The 18,833-nt window shown below is 37.1% G+C and overlaps 1 protein-coding gene across 1 annotated transcript; it reads left to right on the top strand.

Annotated features, from left to right (window-relative positions):
- The first annotated feature begins 56 nt into the window (after nt 1–56).
- Nucleotides 57–10,936, top strand: LOC131970023 (P2X purinoceptor 5-like). Its single transcript, XM_059331271.1, has 12 exons — nt 57–193; nt 875–1,025; nt 1,497–1,568; nt 4,284–4,359; nt 4,647–4,743; nt 5,583–5,663; nt 5,776–5,917; nt 6,993–7,129; nt 7,783–7,876; nt 8,811–8,876; nt 8,974–9,056; nt 9,727–10,936. The coding sequence occupies exons 1-12, from the start codon at nt 57–59 to the stop codon at nt 9,803–9,805; spliced, it is 1,215 nt and encodes a 404-aa protein (XP_059187254.1). The 3' UTR covers nt 9,806–10,936.
- Nucleotides 10,937–18,833: the final 7,897 nt, after the last annotated feature.

Consider the following 18,833-nt stretch of genomic DNA (forward strand, 5'->3'; position numbering starts at 1 on the left):
CTCTGTGGCGGTGTGTGTAGAGCACGTAACCACTTATTGCCACTGACAGCTGCAGGATGGCCGGGAGCTTCTTTAAAACACGCTTTTTCTCCCTATTCGACTACAAAACGGAAAAATACATTGTCGCCAAAAATAAAAGAGTCGGAGTTTTGTACAGACTTATTCAGTTATCTATCCTCGGTTACATTATAGGGTAAGTCAGCAAATTACTGTCATGGCTATTACAGCTTTATCATCTCATTGCACGTGTTATAAATTAATAAATAAAACATTCATTATATTTATATATGTGTATGATGATTTTATGTTGACACTAATCGAAATGTAGGTTAGAATATATTCTAAATAAATAAAGTTAAATGCAGCAACTCACATAAAGGTCTTAGTAGTTGATTAATGACTTGATAATAAAGCGTAATTAACACTATAAAGTTTACACGTTGACCATAACGAAGATTTTAAGGCTTGATAAGGTGAATAGTCTTTAAGATTTCACTCAGGACGGGGTTTTCTTAACACTAACAATTGTCACACAAAGTTTTTCTAGTGTTCAGTGCCCTGTAGCAAAACTCATAAATCAAAGAGCTGTAGTAAGACTAATCTGGTGAGTACATTGAACGCATGTAGTCACAAGAAACAAAAGCAACAGGAATCAAATACAGTTAGTAGATATACTGTTTCGTAAATATCATATAAATTATTTAAAGTCCATATTAGAATATTATATGATTAGTAACACCTAAGAATTACTGTTATGTATAAAAGGAAATTCATTCTTGTTGCTGAATAGTATAGTCTGCATTTTCCTTAATGTTTAACAGAAACAATAAGAGCACAGCAAATGGTCTAAACACATTTTCCCTCTCACCCACAGGTGGGTTTTTGTAAGCAAGAAAGGCTACCAGGAGACAGATGAGGCCATCCAGAGCTCTATTATAACTAAACTGAAGGGAGTCTCAGTGACTAACACCACTGAGTCTGGTCTGCTGGTGTGGGGACCGGAGGACTACGTCATCCCGCCACAGGTGAAAACATTTACACCACAGCACCAATATGTGTAGCACATACATTAAAACTGAGTAATATTGGATGAAAACATAATTTTTTGGGCACCTGTTCCTTATGTCTGCTTGAATTCATGATTGAAGTAGGTTTTAACTGAACTGCAGTAGTATAAAGTGTCAGTGCAGGATGACAAAGCAACAAAATGTAAGAAAGTGCCTGATGTGTCACTGTTCAGACAGAAGGACGAGGGCCCAAATACAGACAGACAGTCACTCAGGCAGGACTGGTTCAGTTAAAGGAGTAGTTTGACATTTTGGGAATTGTTTGCGTTCTTGCTGAGAGTCAGATCAGAGAAGACACAGACATTTCTGGTGATGGCCTGAGGCAGGAACACACTGACGACCCTTAAATCAGAGGAAGCCAAAAGGGGGGGGGGCACATGTTATGATGTCAACATAAAGACCAACTTACAGTGTTTTCTCTACATCTAGGGTGAAGCTGTTCTGTTTGTTGTCACCAATTTCTTAGAGACGCCAAACCAGAACCTGGGATACTGTGCAGAGGTGAGGACACATAACACGGGTTCTTTCAGTGACTTTCATATTTGAAAAAAGTAATGCCATTGAACTTATCATGTACAGAATTAAACAAGCACATTGATCAAAGCTAAGGCTGCATTGACACCAAATAGCATTGTGGTGAGTATCGCAGGGTTGCACAGCAGTGTCTCACTTATTTTGGTCCATTTGTGTGACATTAAAGTCTCAATTGTGTTTCCTGTGATGTTAGAATTTGGCTATGCTGCGCGTATGCTAAATCCTATGAGTGTTTTTCTGTCAACCAGTGGTGGGAGAATTATTCAGGTCCGTACTAATAGTAAAAGTACTAATACCACATTGTGAAATTACTCCACTATAAGTAAAAGTCCTGTATTAAAAACTTACTTAGGTAAAAGTACAAAAGTATCAGCAGCAAAATGTACTTAAAACATCAAAAGTAAAAGTACTCAGAATAGACCGACTCAGATTGTTAAATATATTCCAAATATATTATTAGATTATTATCATTGATGCATTTATGTAAGCAGCATTTTAATTTTCCCAAGCCAGGGCTCATTTTAATGACTTAATAGACTGTTATGACGTTTCATTTATAAAAATAGCCAATCACTTAAAATGTATCATGTTTTTTATATTAAATCTTGACATGAAAAGTAACTAAAGCTGTCAGCTAAATAAGTAAAAGTACAATATTTCCCTCAAAATGTAGTGGAGTAGAAGGATACAGTTACTTAAAATAGAAATAAGTAAAGTACAAGTACCTCCAAATTGTACTTAAGTACAGAGCTTGAGTAATTGTATTTAGTTACATTTCAACATAGCAGTCAACAGATTAAAAAACACGTAATAGAGCAGTTTTTTAAATGAATACCCCCCTTTAGCATGTCGGCTATATTGTCCAGAGGGCGTGCATCCTGTCTACCTATGAATGTATTGGACCTACTGTTAATTTAAAGCAAATGAGTGAGTGAGTTTCTCTACACAGACTGTGAGACATTTGATTATTTTATCCTGTTACTAAGGTGTGACAGTCAAAGCCACTGTCAGCTTGAGAAGCGCAAAATACATAAAGTCAAAATGCAAATCCTATGTTGTTGTTATTTTGCCACACAAACCTGTTCATTTTTTACGTGAGGATACTACCCTTTGTGAGTATCAGCCAGCTGGAGGGCATGATGTGTTGTTTAAACACTGTGTTCTCTCTGTAAGACGCCACTCAGCTTGCAGTTTTGAACCGTCTCAGAGTAACTGTGTGTTTATTTTAAGGTTACTTTATTTACTCTTCACTGTTTGACGTCTGATCATCTGGAAAATATTCCAGCCGGCCGTGTTTCAAAGATCCTGAAGGCCATGTGTGCTTGAGGTTAGGAAAGAAATAAAAACACAGATAAACTGGAGCTTCTCCACGCTTAATTAAACCCCATAACAGATATTTTGTCACTTCAATTAACAATATCTCTCTTGGTAAACTTGAGCCGAATTGATTCAGAAGCACCACATGCAAGTTTTAAAAAATGCCAGGATGACAAAGCAGTTGCACATCGCAATTATACTTTGGAATTTAGAAAGCTGTGAATCATCTTAGTATTGTGCACAATGAGCAGAGAAACAGCCAGTAAGATGCACTTTGGCTGAGCTGTGGGCCCTCTGCTGGTTTCTAATGGCTCATATGGTGCCACAGCCAGTCACAGTCAGCAGAGAACTGGTCTGCATTTTCTTCCCAGCGCTTAGTCCTAACAAAAGACCTTTGACTTTTAACGAAGGCTGGAACATCCCCCCTTCTTTCTATGAGTGTGTGTGTGCCAATTATACTGTTCATCATTTATTTCAGCTGTACCTTTAGCCTCACATTTCCAGAGGGTTCCTGGTATGTAAACTCAGCCTCTCTTGGTCTCCTGCCTCACTGCATCAGCCAAGAAGAATAGCACTGCTCTTGTATACATTTGCCCCGTGTCTGAAAGGCTACCACACTATCATTTGTCATGTTCCAGCGAGGCCCTAGTGTCAAAGAGTTTTTAAAAAGAATATCCGATCTGTTATGAAAAGGGCTCAGACATGTGTCTATAAACAAAAAACTTTATACTTTTACTGTTGTCTTAATGTTGCTAGAAAACAGAAAGCTCTTACCTTGATTTGAAAGCATTCTTGGATACTGACATTCTGTTCTATATTCCGTTCTATTCTGTTCTAAATTCCGTGTTAGCTGTCCTTGTTGTCCAACTCTAATATTTGTCACACAATCGGTGAATGTTCTCAGAATATTTCATTTCCAATTTGTTTTCTAAAGTAACTGTCAATAAATGTGAATTGTATGGAAACCCATATGTGCCAGGATAAATGATGAAAAACTATACATGACAAAAAATCCAAATACTTGTTCTAAGTCAAACTTTTGAGATATTAAGTTAAAAAGATAAATTCAATTTAAGAGCTACCAAGTCAAGTGATGACCTGGTAAAATAAATGTATGAGATCAAAATCAAGATGTCAGAATTATGAGTAAATTAAATAAATGAAATGTTTTAGGAAACTCTAAATGTGGAAAACTATTTCACAATTTTGACTGAGCCTTACTGGCTAATGTCCAAATGTTTGCATGTTATGGTGAGACAACTGCAACAAGTCTTAAAATGAATGAATGAATCAAAATATAAGGTTAGTTGTGTAAAACTGGTTTGTTTATGGTTAAATGTTTCCTGAACCTCTGTTTGTTCTCAGAGTCCCAGAGTGCTGGACGGCCACTGTCAAGATAATGAGGACTGTGAAAAGGGGAAGATGGTTGTGGCTGGTAACGGTAAGAAAGAAACATGGCTGATTTAAAATCATCATTAAGTTGGTTGTGAATTATAATAAAAGTCACATTTGCTCTCAATGTCATCCTTTTTCTTCCTTAACATAAATTAAAAAAGATATGTATTATAGAAAACACAAAGATAAGAACACAGAGGCTGTTCCCAACTATGTCACTGACATTAAATTCAGAAATAATAGCAGATTTCTTATTGGAACTGTGGCCTGTAATCCACATCTGTGCAGTTAATGTGATAAACTGTGTGACTATCTTACTCTGTTTTTTTAAAGGAATTATGAGTGGCAGGTGCTTAAAAAAAGATGAGAACTCCAGTGGTACCTGTGAAATCTATGGTTGGTGTCCCATTGAAAGAAAATTCAAACCAAAGTAAGTAGAAATACAGTACAATCACATATAAACTTATTCATTCATTATCCGCTTATCCACACTCGGGTCGTTGGGGGCTGGAGCCTATCCCGGCTGACATTGGGCGAGAGGTGGGGTACACCCTGGACAGGTTGCCAGACTGTCACAGGGCTGACACATAGAGACAGACAATCATGCTCTCATTCACACCTATGGGCAATTTAGAGACGCCAATTAAACCTAAGTGCATGTTTTTGGACTGGGGGAGGAAGCCGGAGTACCCGGAGAGAACCCACGCTGACATGAGAGAAGCAGAAAATATGTGACCAAAATGCAAAAAAAAAAAAAAAGTGAAAACAATGTCACCTATTGACTGAACCAAGCAATGACACTACAAAACAGCAGTACTCACTTTAAAGTTATAGTGGCATACATGCGGGCCAAATGTTTTTACTGAGACCAAAGAAAAGCATTAATTTTCATTTTCATTACTCTAAAAATGTTGTCTGACATTTTTCAAAACACATTAAAATGCAGTAAGTATGTGTTTTATATGGTGTTTGGACCCGTAAGCCCTGCAGTGTGCATCAAGCTGTGCTGTCCTTTTGTTTGACAAACGACAATGTTCTCTAGTCTCTTCTTTAGCTAAACATTCTGCATTACATCTGTTCTGAGGCTAAACTGCCAACCAACTGTATATCTTGTTTCACTAGTATTACCAATAGCCACAAGCTACTGTCCCCTCGGCCGAAATCTCTGATGAATTATGTCCCTTAACCAGTTTTTAATTACCAGGTTGTTTTCTTAACAAGGTACAGAATGTGTGGAACTTCATCACAATCCTCTTTTTCTTCTTACAGAGGTCCTCTGCTGACAAATGCTGAAAACTTCACCATCTACATCAAGAACTTCATCCAGTTTCCCAAATTCACCTTTTCAAAGTAAGTCCTCTTCTTCTGTGTTCAACACTGACATGACCTGCTTGGATAACAGCTGTCGGCAGTGCACACATACATATACACTTTGTAAAACTGTGCGTTTCTTAACTCTGAGGTCCAACGTCTTTGAAACAACTGATGACTCCTACTTGAGTAAATGCCGATTTGATGAGGAGCGTCACCCTTACTGCCCCATCTTTCGCCTGGGTGACATCACCAGACGAGCCGGATACGACTTCAAGGACATGGCCACATTTGTTAGTATTACACTTTTCAACTTAGATTTTTATTTGGTTTTATTTTTTGTCTGTCAGGGCAACAGAATAAGCAACAGTCCATACACCATCAATTTTACAACTGTTGGACAGTTGGTAGACCAAACTATTTGATGGGACCTATTTTACACCCATCAGTGCAGATACACCTGGTTTTTACAGTGAATGGGATTGGTTTAATTCTTGTTACACCAAAAACTCACCTATAACCAATTGATATACTAAATACAGCCCCCTTGTGCCTTAGTTTGTGCCCAGACTGTGCACCAGCAAACGTGAGTTGCAAACAGCCTAAATGCACCTGTGCCATGCACTTTGTCCAAATAAGGCCTGCAAAGTTGAATATTTCAACAACACAAAGGATTTGATACTGGCTTCATCCAGTGTTGTCAAGGGATGTAGCTCAGAAGGCAGGATTCAAATTCAGCGGCAGAGATCAGGTTCCAATAGTCAAAAGGCTTTTATTCCAAAAACAAGGTCGGTACACGGACAGGCAGTTACACAGGCAAATGTATCCAAATCGAGAGGCAAAAAGGCAGAATCAAGAGGTGAGCAAGGTTTCAAAAAACAACAAGGCTATGACTATGAGAAATGCTGGAACGTGAGCTTAGAGGAACAACAAACTGGTGAGAACACAATACACAAAGGGGGTTATATACAGGGCTAATGGGGAGTGATGAGACACAGGTGTGGGAGAAACAATCAGGGATCAGGTGCATACAGACGAGGAGGGGGGCGGGGCAGACAGGAACCTGAAACAGAGACAGGGGTGAGCGATCACAAAATAAAACAAGAAACACAAGACATGAAACACGAAGGGAAAATAAAATACTCAAACAGACAGTGGAATCATGAAAAATGTTGAGATTTCTGTTCTTGAAATAAATGGCATTTGTCACACATTTATAAAGATACTGCCTTATTTAAACAAAAAATGACAAATTATGTAAGTAATCAACTTTCATGGTGATATTAGTTAAAATGTTTACCTTATTCACCAGCAGTGCCTCCCCTGTATTAACATGGTGTATGATTGAATTTGTATTGTGTTTTCCAGGGTGGCTCCATTGGCATTATGATACAGTGGGAGTGTGACCTTGACAAAGGCTACGAATACTGCCATCCACAGTACCACTTTACTCGTCTGGACGTCAGCGTTGCAAACCACAGCATCGCAACAGGGTTTAACTTCAGGTGAGACTCACTGCAGATGCTGTTTCTCACTTGATTTATTACCTCAGATTTTTTTTTAGGTCAACATTATGGTCTCAATCGCTAGTAAGAAATCTTCTTCGAGACAATTTGATGTTAAAAGTGTATATAATGGCCCCATGTAGAAGAAAATAGAAGCTAAAGAATCATATGATTTGGGGCGTGGCTAACTTGACTGACAGGTGGCTAACAAGGCGAGCGGTCATCAGGAGAGAAGCAGAACAATGCGTATCCACGGCAACGTGTCAATGAAGTTATATACATATTTTTTTTAAAAGGACGTTTACCGGTTTGGTCTCATAACTTTGACCCTTTCACACTGTATTTTCACTTAATGATTATTAAGTTATTATTATTATTTGAACGTTTTGTTCAGTAAAAATGTTCAGCGTTTAGTTGGACTAATTGTTTTTGCTAGCCAAAACTCTGAACTCGATGCTTAAAACAGGCAGTCCACAAACCAACGGGTGACGTCACGGTCACTACGTCCATTATTTATACAGTCTATGTGTTGCACAGACAAATATTTAAAAATACATGATTTGAAAGGAGAAAATGATCCAAAAGTTTTATTGTTGCCCTTTTTTGTTGTTGTGTTCTCATGCCTTCATACTTTCCCTCTTCTCCCTCCACAGACACACTCGGTATTTCAAAAATTCCACTGGTGAGAGCTTTCGATCCCTATATAAAGTCTACGGTGTCCGGTTTAACGTCATGGTGCACGGAAAGGTAAATAAGCATCAGGATGTGTCGTGATTTAAGGGATCAACGCAATTGTTAGAAAAATTGCATGAGGAAACCTTGAAAATTGATAATCTGTCACCAACAGAAAAAACCTCACCATTTTTCTGCGCAGTTCGTTGATGGGGAAATGAAGAGCTGGAGACGTCCAAGTTTCTCAGTTTAACATAGTTTTATTACAATACGTCAAAAATTGTGCACTTTACAGAGAATCTCTGGGTTCAAAAACTCATGTCCCTGAATACAAACAGACATGTTTCAGTTCGTGAAGTCTGAACCACGACTCTCTCCCTGAACCCATTAAAATACTAACATTTGTTTACAAAACATGCTGGTCGATTTCCTCCAGGAAGTCCCGCCCTCCTCACTCGCCGATTTGCCAGTCCCAATTAACACAACGGCACGTCATGCCAGCTGGGCATACGATCTTGCTGCCCCGGACAAGGCCATCCTGACCTGGCCTCTTCTCCAGAACATTCAACAAAAAACCTCCTGCCTTGTTTTGTCTTCCAAAGATAGTGTGTGTTACAGAGCCAAAGGTTTTTCACTGTCTCACGTAGATTCTAAAAGTCTAAAAAATATGAAACAGACAATGAAATATATGTAAACAAAGTTTCTAAACCAACATTAACACACAAACATAATCATTGCAATGCATAGAGATATTTCACCCAAGGTTTGACCTTTGATAGTGACCGGCGTCACGCACAGAGACAGACAACAGAGACAGACACCAGGGAGTCAAACAGAGAAGCAGAACTCAAGCATAAAATAATTTACCAATATAGAAAATAATCAATTATTTTAACACAATACACACAAAATTCGGAGCCATTCAAAAAACACAGACATTACCTTTAATCGTAAGCCTCTAACATGTTTTTTTTGGATTGTTTCTAAGCCACATTTCTTTTATTCGCAGGCGGGGAAGTTCAACATCATCCCAACAGCCATCAATGTTGGTTCAGGGCTGGCTCTGATGGGTGCTGTAAGTACAATTTAAAATAATGAGTTAAAATGATTTAAGATTAACTGCACAGCATTTTTTAAAATATTTTGTCAGTGAATAAAACTTCTTTGAACAGGGAGCTTTCTTCTGCGACATGGTCCTTCTCTACCTGATGAAGAAGGGCGACTCTTATCGAGAGAGGAAGTTTGAAGGATCAAAGTAGGAAAAAAGCAACACACAAATAGAGATGTTGAGCTTCCTTTGTCTTTTTTCCATGAAGTTAAATGGATAGTTTGGATCGGAAGTGGCGTTGAATGAGGTAAACACGGTCAGTGTATTACCCAGCTACAGTGGATGGTGGTCGGCACGTCCCTAGTTTGGAGAAGTAAAAAGTATTTTAGCCACCAAAAAAAACTGAAGTTGTAATCTACACTCTTCTCAAAGCAACCAGAGCCTTTCCATACGTTAACCAATTTATCAAGTTGAGGCATCGGTAGACCAGCAACAACTGTTCTGCAAGGTAAAATGTGTGTTTTTGCCCGCTTCTATGGACGAGTACCTCATACAACCCCACTTCAGTAGGGCCCTGAGAGCTCAAGCGCTGCAACTTAAGAAAACACATGCAAATACACAAAATACAAGCAAATTGAGAAAACATCATCAATTTCACAACAAAAGCGCAGCATTTAGAAAACACGCTGCAAAGACCACAACACAACTCAATAAGAAAAAGCCCTGCAAATAGACCAAGCTTTTTTGCATCGCTTTTTCTCATTATGTCGTGTTGTGGTCCTTGCAGATCCATTCAGCTGTTGTTATGATCTATATAATGGTCAATCTATGTTACAGTAAATTGGATAATGTAGGATAATGTGTCTCTGTTCCACAGAAGTACAATATCAACATATAAAGACAACGGTGTGGAAGACAGAGATGGAGCCACAGAGCAGGAGAATCTGACATCTTAGTCTTTTCACCACATGAGACAAGTTTGTAACACTGTCAGTTATACTGTTACTGTTTCTGGGCATAAAGCAGTACCGTAGAACTTATTCTGTGTTGGAGGGGAACTGTTGCAAATAATTTTCTTATTTTGTCTTTGTGATAACTATTTTTTTTTTTTTTTTTACTTTGAATCGCTTATTAAGAGAAATCATGAACACAGGATCCATTAACTATGATTTAAGATGACTAAGACGTTTTTAATTACATTGACTGAAACTGGTGTTCTAGCTTACAGACCACTTTTACTGAAGCTTAAGTTGTGTAATTTTTAAAAGTTTTTTAAGCTCTTTTAAAATTAAATAACATTTGCGTTATATAGTGTACTTTAGATATTTTATGTGGGTAAATATGATGACATTTAGCAAGACGTGCATTCAGATTTAATCTTTTAGCAGTTTTAACTAAAATTCTAATTGAAATATTATGAAGGAAATAGGACTTTTTTATGGTCATTACTGTGTAAAGGGTGAACTCTGATGCTAAATGGATAATAGGACATTTTTGTAGGTCACATTTGGTGCCTCACCATGAAGATGGTGACTTAGATGCACTGATTATTGTTACCAGGTTTATATATACTGTGTAACTACTTTAAACATCAATGTTTAGACCAAATGTCTCCACAGAGGCCTCACACAGTGGCTTAATGTTTATGCCACATATCACTAATGGTGAGGAAAGTCGTTTATGTTTGTAGAAATTCTCATTAAACTATCAGAGGCCACAGGATAACACGTGCGAGGTATTTTTAGTCACATTAGCAGAGTGACTCTAGGGACTACCTTCATTTTATTTAATCCTGTTTTTTAGTAATAACATTGTTCACTGCTTGATTTGCAGTAATTTCTATGAATGAAACATACCTCATAAGTGAATCAGGCATTAAGCACCACTTTTCACTGCCACTGTTTCGTGTCGTGCGTCAGTTTACCAACTAAACTTTAATTTATTAATTCATACAGAGCTCTGCTTGTACCATAAATAAATGCACAAATAAAGACTTCATAAAACACATGATGTGGTTTATTGCTTATTATAATTATAAGAGCTTTGTTGGGCAGTAGAAAACATTTGCGACACCTTCCACGTGTTTATTTACAGTTAAGAGTGAAGCTTCAGGCGGTCTACACGTAATCAGCAGCAGAATTGTTGTGTGAAAGCTCGTTGATTGGATTTTCTTCAGCACTACTTTAACATTCCTTGTTTATGAATTGTATAAATGATACCGTAGGACGATGAAGTGCCGTTGAGCTGAACTTGGAGTCAGAAATCTTTTGACATCAGATCCTGAATTACACATGAAACATTTTTTTCTTCCTGGAAATTAACTGTAAAAATAAGTAAAACATGCTGTTATTTAAATACGTCCCTTGGGGAGGGGTTTACAAAGTACAGTAGGATTCTAGGTAAACATTTACCTTTAGCCTCCTTCACATTGTTACCATCCCACCCAACTTGTTTTGAAGCTTACCCAGACTCAGTGCAACTCAGTTCACTAAGATAGAAATGCTATCTCTGGCTGCAACAGCAATTATATAAGTAACTCTGCTGTGACCTCTCATCTAACACGACTTATTGACTTTCGGCATGACGTCTAAAATGTCAGTGAGTCAGTCGGTTGGTTAGATGGTCATCCCAATACAATGGAAGTGATGCAGTTTGTTTGTGGTGCTAAGATCATTTAAGTTCCTATAGTTGACAGCAGTGGTGGAAGAAGTAATATGACCCCTTACTTAAGTAAAAGTACTAATACCACACTGTGAAATGACTCCACTACAAGTAAAAGTCCTGCATTCAAAACTTACTTTAGTAAAAGTACAAAAGTATCAGCATTAAAATGTACTGAAAGTATCAAAAGTAAAAGTACCCGTTATGCAGAATGGACCCACTCAGATTGTTTTATATGGTGTAAATATATTATTAGATTATTATTCTTATTGATGCATTTATGTAAGCAGTGTTTGAATTCAAACTACTTGATATACTGTTCTGAGGTTTAATTTAAAAAATGCCTCATCACTTAAAATGTATTATGTTTCTATGTTAAATCTCGACCTGAAAAGTAACTAAAGCTGTTGGCTAAATGTAGTGGAGTAAAAAGTACAATATTTGCCTCAAAATGTAGCAGAGTAGAATTATGAAGTAACACAAAATGGGGATACTCAAAACACAAGTACCTCAAAATTATACTTAAGTACAGTACTTGAGTAAATGTACTTACTGTATTTATTTTCTGACAGTGTGTTTTTGGATTAACAGGGACATTGTTTCTTGAGAAGTAGAAATAGACAAAACTGCATCATGGAGGGCCCGGAAACACAAAATTCAAAAGTCTACAGAATGTTTTGTATTGCATTATTTTTGTGATTTGTTGTAAAAAAAACCCATAAACATTTGTCAAGTCCTGCTTTACTGCATGGACATATTCATTGACAGACAAAATCTTATGGTCTCTATATGGATGTTCTTTATCTCTTTGCTTGTTGCATCACTGAAAACAGGTTGGGTAGAGAAAAAAGGAAATCCTAATGAACACACTGTCCTGCACTTCCCCGCTGCTGCCTACAGATGTCCCTAAAGGACAACTACAAGTTGTAGTGACCCCAGAAACATGTCACAGCTCACTGTAGGAGAGTCTGCACAGACTGTTTCTGAAACTGTTGAAGTAAAGTTTTACTTATAGGTAACAATATGTTTGTATTTAATTAACTGAATGTTCAGTATAGTTGATATATTTATGGAGTGACTCACCTACTGATCCCCCCCTAAACCAACAGCACCAGAGAAAGAAGAGGTGGATTCATGAAGTTATTTAAGTTATTTTAGTGACCAAGCTTTTGTATCAAAGTGCAATGTTTATAGTTACTTTTCAGGAGTCCAGTCTCTCTAAAAGTCTTTAGAAATGATACCAAACACTGTAAATAAGTACCTGTATGAAAACTACGCAGAGCAACAAGCCGAGAAAACAAAGACAAGCTTACACAACGATGAGGTACTGTTGTCCTGGAATGGTGCTGTCTTACCGGTCGGACAAGCTGGGACAAAATTTGACCTCCTACAGAACCAACGTGTAAAAAAAAATCAAAACAGAAAGCAGATTGACGTGCTGATATCTGTGATGTAACATGGTATGATCTGATAAGGGGCTCACATGTTATCAGATGTCCACTACATAATTCTCATGGCCAAAAATTCACAATATTGATATTATTGCAATACACTATATATACAGAAAATTAAACAATAAAACAATGCTGTCAGTCAAATCCATCTTTTACTTTGTTTACTGGGCTTTTTGGTCTCTTGTTATGGTAAACAATTGCACTCCAAATACAAGTGGAGGAAGGCAGAGAGACAGTCTTCTCAAAGCCTCCGCCAGAGTGTCAGACACTCTGAGTCAATAGACTTATTTCCTCCTTCAGCAACCACGACCACATGATAAATTACAGTGCAATACGGAATTTCCATAGAAGTCGTGCAATAATTCAATTTGTCACACTGTTGTCAAATAAATACATATTTCTACATTTCTCTATTTACCTAAAATGTATTATGTAGTTCATATTTCTATTTGTAAATATCTTTATTTACTTAAGACTTGAATTTGTATTCATATTGTTGTATATTTAGTGGAAAGTATTTTTTTTACAATTACTTTATTTACATAATTACTTTATTTTCTAATGTAAAATCAGGCATTGGATATGATAGAATCTGAATGCATAAAATCCCATTTGTAGGTGAGACATGAAGTTGATCTGAGAAATTTAGAGGTAAACAGCATCATCAATAACCTTTCATGAGAATTCGAGGTGAATATCTTCCTGCAACCATTGGTCAAAAAGTATTCAGATCCCTTACCCAAAGTACTAATACCACACTTTAAAATTACTCCACTACAAGTAAAAGTCCTGCATTCAAAACTTACTTTAGTAAAAGTACAAAAGTATCAGCATCAAAATGTACTTAAAGTATCAAAAGTAAAAGTACTCATTATGCAGAATGGACTCAGATTGTTTTATATATTCCAAATATATTATTGGATTGTTAGTATTGATGCATTTATGTAAGCAGCATTTTAATTTCCTCAAGATAGGACTCATTTTACCTACTTAATATATAGCTTTAATTTTAAAAAATGTCTAGTCACTTTAAATTGATAATGTTTTTTTATGTTAAATCTTGACCTGAAAAGTAACTAAAGCTGTCATTTAAATGTAGTGAAGTAGAAGTATAAAATAAAAATGGATAAAATAAAATAAATAAAATGGAAATACTCAAGTAAAGTACAAGTGCCTCTAAATTGTACTCAAGTACAGTACGTGAGTAAATGTACCACTGCCTGTAAAACAACACCCGTGTCATCAGCAGATTAAATCAAATTCTTTGTTTGCTTTGGCTTCATCTTTTCTCTGGGACAATAGAGTTGAAGTAGGGCACATTTACTGGAATATCAGACACAAGGAAGTGCATGACTTAATTCCAGTTTGGTATGGGGTGTGCGTACGGTATAAAGGTGGCAGTGCGGGAGCTTTGTCCACATACCATCTGACAACATGAAGGTCCTGCTGCTCTCGCTGGTGCTCCTGCTGGTTAGCACTCAAGGTGAGTCTATTTTTTTTTGCATTATCGTTACCACAGTGATATTAACTATTCTCTATTAAACATTGATGTTACTTTTATTACACGCATACAGTTGTGGAAGTATTAAGATCCATTATTTAAGTAAAATAAATTACTCCACTACAAGCAAAAATCCTGCATTCAAAACTAACTTATGTAAAAGTCCAAAAGTATCAGCATCAAAATGTACTTAAAGTATCAAAAGTAAAAGTACTTGTTATGCAGAATGGAAAGACGGCTCATTTAACAACTTAATATAGTGTTATGAGGTTTAATTAAAAAAATATCTAACTGATCACGTTATTCATGTTAAATCTCAACCTGTAAAGTAACTAAAGTCAGCTAAATGTAGTGGAGTAAAAAGTACAATATCTGCCTCTAAATGTAGTGAAGTAGAAGTATAAAGTTACAATGGAAATACTCAAGTAAAGTACAAGTACCGCAAAATTTTATTAAAGTCCAGTACTTGAGTAAATGTACTTAGTTACCTTCCACCACTGAATACATGATACATATATAATATTTTAGCCAGTAAAAAGGCAGTTTTTAACACATTTTGTCTTCTCATTAGTGTTCACACTCAGATGCTACACCTGTGAGGGTAGTCCTGAGTGTAAAACGGAGAAAACTTGTGAAGCTCCAAAAGATCAGTACTGCAAAACTAAACAGGAGGGTAAGCATTCACTTAATTTTGTCTCGTGTTCATATTTTAATATTTGTGTTATACCATACTAAACAGAATACTACAGTGACAGAGGGGTTAAACCGTTGCAAAATGTTTTTTTTCCCAACAGGTGACGAACTACAAAGAACCTGTGAAGCATTTTGTGCCGAAGATGACCTCACATTCTGCTGCGAAGAAGACCTCTGTGGCCCTTGAGTCATCGCTGAGCTTCTGACTTTCACATTCTGATTAATGAAAATATCACATGGAAATGTCCTGTTCCTTTAATCTGAATCTAATGGAAGATTATTTGTTAGGATTTTGTCTCATTTCTCATCTCGCAGCCTTCTCAAACTATGCAACACAATGCCAGTCACAGCCATGTTTTTTTCTATCTAAAGAACTAGTGCTGGAGGCAGGGCAGCCACACACACACACACACACACACACACACACACACACATTTAATCCCTTCCTGATGTCACTTAGTGGGTCACTGCTACAGCCTCCTTCTATGTGGGTCGCTGCCTGTCTCTGCTTCAATGTAAAGTTGGACTTGCTTTAGGAAGTCTTCTGTTCCAAAAATCATTAAATGGAAAAATAATAAATCTTTTAAATGATCTTCATCTGTTTCAGGTGTCTTTTGTTACAAAAAAAGTGTAAAGATTTAAAGGGCTTGCACAGCTTTTCACAGCACATGAGTCCCACATTGGTTCCAAAACACAGTGTAGCTCACATATGCGCTGTTTGGGGACATCATGTTATTCCATTGATCGAAGAGAAATTATAAATGTAAACATTGCTGGTCTTGTTTAAAAGAAACTCCACCGGGTAGCTTCATTCAGATGCCTATTACACATTTAGTTTATCAAGGGTTAGATATGGTTAATAATTTACACTAATTCAATTCAGAAATTCAACTGGAATGCCCCTGAAGTTTTGGCTGGGTGATATGACAATATGCAATATTGCAATATCAAAATTACATACATATCTATATTTTTTTATATATATTGTTTGCTATTGCCAAAAATCAGCAGCCAAACTGTTTGCATTTGTAAAACGCCTCAATTTCGGATCCTTGCACATGGTAGCCTAACATATGTATTAAGAATACAACAATAGGTTTTACCATGCGGTTATTTAATATAGATTTGAACTGAATTATCAGATAATAAAATGTTGAAGAAGATTTTGGCCAGCACTACCCTGGAGGAGGATTTGGAACTGAAACCTCATCATCCTTCAAGAAAGCTGTAGTAATATACTGCATAAATACTTCTGTTTCCTAATGTTTGTTTTAGTACAGTGCTTAAAGTGGGCAGGCACTCACTTCTTTATTCTATTCTTTGGCGTACCGTATGTTTTTTTCTTCTCACAAGCTGCTGGTGCACCATTTTCACTGAGAAGTACTTGAAAAGTTTACCAACTTTTTTTGCGTAAGCAGTGTCACAGCTCTTTGTCATTTAGATTTATTTGTCTTTTTAATAAAAACTTAAGATAGGCTTGTGTAAAGGTTTTCATGCAATATTACATAAAAGCTACCCTGGCTTTGTTAACTGCATGTCTGAAATTTGTGTGCACATTTATAATCTATAACTGATTTAAGGGCTCTGAGAGACTTTATACCTTGAATTGTAACCATGTTTTTTAACTTTGTGTTTTCTTTTTTATGGGCCAAATAGTATACATAAATAAAACATTTCCGTCATAAATTGATTCAGAAAAGGGGCGACCTGGTCTGTAGATTAGCTCTTTATAGGCCCAGGTGTGTCAACCCAAGTGGGTCTTAGGGTACAAGATGGATTGTAAATGGAGACCATGTGATACATCGCAACAGTTTAGTGTGCATGACGTTTTCACCTCTGAGCCAGGCTAATTGTTTCTCTTTAGTGTAGACAATAATCACATAATCACACTACTGAATTAGCCCCATGAGTCATAGACAAAAGGTGCCACACATACCTGTGGCCGACGTGTTCATCTTGCCTGGCAGCATTCAATCCCATCACAAGTGGCCGTGTCACACCCTGTTAGGGGAAGCAGAGCACATTACCGGGCAGTCTGCCACCATGCAGAGAATCAAAACACACTGTAGAGCTCCTTACATGTGGAATTAAATTTAATACGTTTATAACCCTGAAAAGTGGGCTGAAGTAAGTGGGAATGTGTTTCCTGATGCTCAAATAATACAATTACATTTGCACCACGGCACAAACACAAACAATAAACTTTGTAAGCCAAGTGTAGTGCATGAATTCAAAATACTTTGCAACCTCTCAGATGACTCCACTTACAGCAAACTGTCATTAAAATATAGGTCATAAGTGTTAATCTCTCCGGCTGTTCCGTCTTTACATTAGAGCAGCTCAGATATCAGGGACGGATGATTGGTGGATTAGCAGATCATAACCTTTACACTTAATGTGTTACCAGGTTAATACACACATATTGTATAAAGTCAGTGACTATTAGAAAAATGTCTTCAGATGAAGAGTAAAATCACTACATGCAAAAGTTTTGTTTTTGCTTCACTTCAAAACCAAAACCAACTTTTAATTACTGTGTTTTCTGAGGAAGCCAGCCTGTTGCACAAAGCCACATTCAGAGCATGAGAGAAAATACTACACTGATCTGCTGCCCACACAGGAAAGAGCTGTGCTGCTGAGACTGTGAGAATTAGCATGCCCCATGCTCAGTGCGTTTCTTTGTTTTGATGTCTAAAATGCATCGAGGCATGGTGGCTGTAAAGCTCCAGTCCTTCTCTTGGAATGCCATTTTTTAAGATATTATCAAAGCTCATGCTGTGATCGAGGCAGTTCTTCAGCAGGAGTGTTTGGAGCTGATTAGGGTTGTCAAAAGTATCGATACTCAAAAAAGTATTGATACTAAAACGTTGTATCCGGATACAATACTCATTTTCAAAAGTATCAAGTATCTGAAGCTTGTTATCATAGTTGCAGTTTCTTTTTGCACAACTGTTTTTTATTATAAATATTTAACCTCTGGTTCTGTTAATTTTTACATGTTGGGGGCGTTCCTGGTGGCACACCTGGTAGAGCGCATACCACGGAGGCCCAGTCCTCGTGAGTGGGCGGCCCGGGTTCGAATCCGGCTCGGAGCACTTTCCCGCGTGTCTCCCCTTTTCACTCTAACATCTCTACTGTCAATAAAGCTATAAAATGCCCCCCCAAATTTTTTTTTACATGTTGCATTTTTCTTGTTAATAAAAATATTTCTGTTAAATTTTGGGGTCTTTGTTGTTATCCTAGTGGTGTCGAAAATGGTATCGAGTATCGAATATTTTCCTGAGTATCGGTATCGAGTTGAAAATTTTAGAATCGTGACAACTCTAGAGCTTTGATTTGAATGATTTATTTCAAATATGCAACAACAATACAATAATAATAATGCATCAGCCCTAGTGACTCCTGCACTGATAAGGCCGCCAAGCACTCTATAAAAATGAAACCAACATATTTGAAAAGGGGTGGGAAGAAGTAAAAACTTGTTCAATCCCACCCCACTTCTTTAAACAATATTAACAGGTCAGACATCAAAATCGAAACTCAAACTCAAAACTACCTGTTTCCTTCAGACTAATTTCTCATTTTCATGATATCAATTCTATGTATCAACACTTGCATATCTGTACACCGATACACGTAGACACACACAAGCGTACAAATGAACACTTGCATATC

This window comes from Centropristis striata, chromosome 4 (genome assembly GCF_030273125.1).
Source record: "Centropristis striata isolate RG_2023a ecotype Rhode Island chromosome 4, C.striata_1.0, whole genome shotgun sequence".
Classification (NCBI taxonomy): domain Eukaryota; kingdom Metazoa; phylum Chordata; class Actinopteri; order Perciformes; family Serranidae; genus Centropristis; species Centropristis striata.

Coding starts and splice junctions, on each gene's coding strand:
- LOC131970023 (XM_059331271.1), top strand. CDS start 57: ATGGCCGGGAGCTTCTTTAAAACACGCTTTTTCTCCCTATTCGACTAC. Junction 4,744..5,582: donor GAAAGAAAATTCAAACCAAA/GTAAGTAGAAAT, acceptor TTCTTCTTACAG/AGGTCCTCTGCTGACAAATG. Junction 7,877..8,810: donor ACGTCATGGTGCACGGAAAG/GTAAATAAGCAT, acceptor TTTTATTCGCAG/GCGGGGAAGTTCAACATCAT.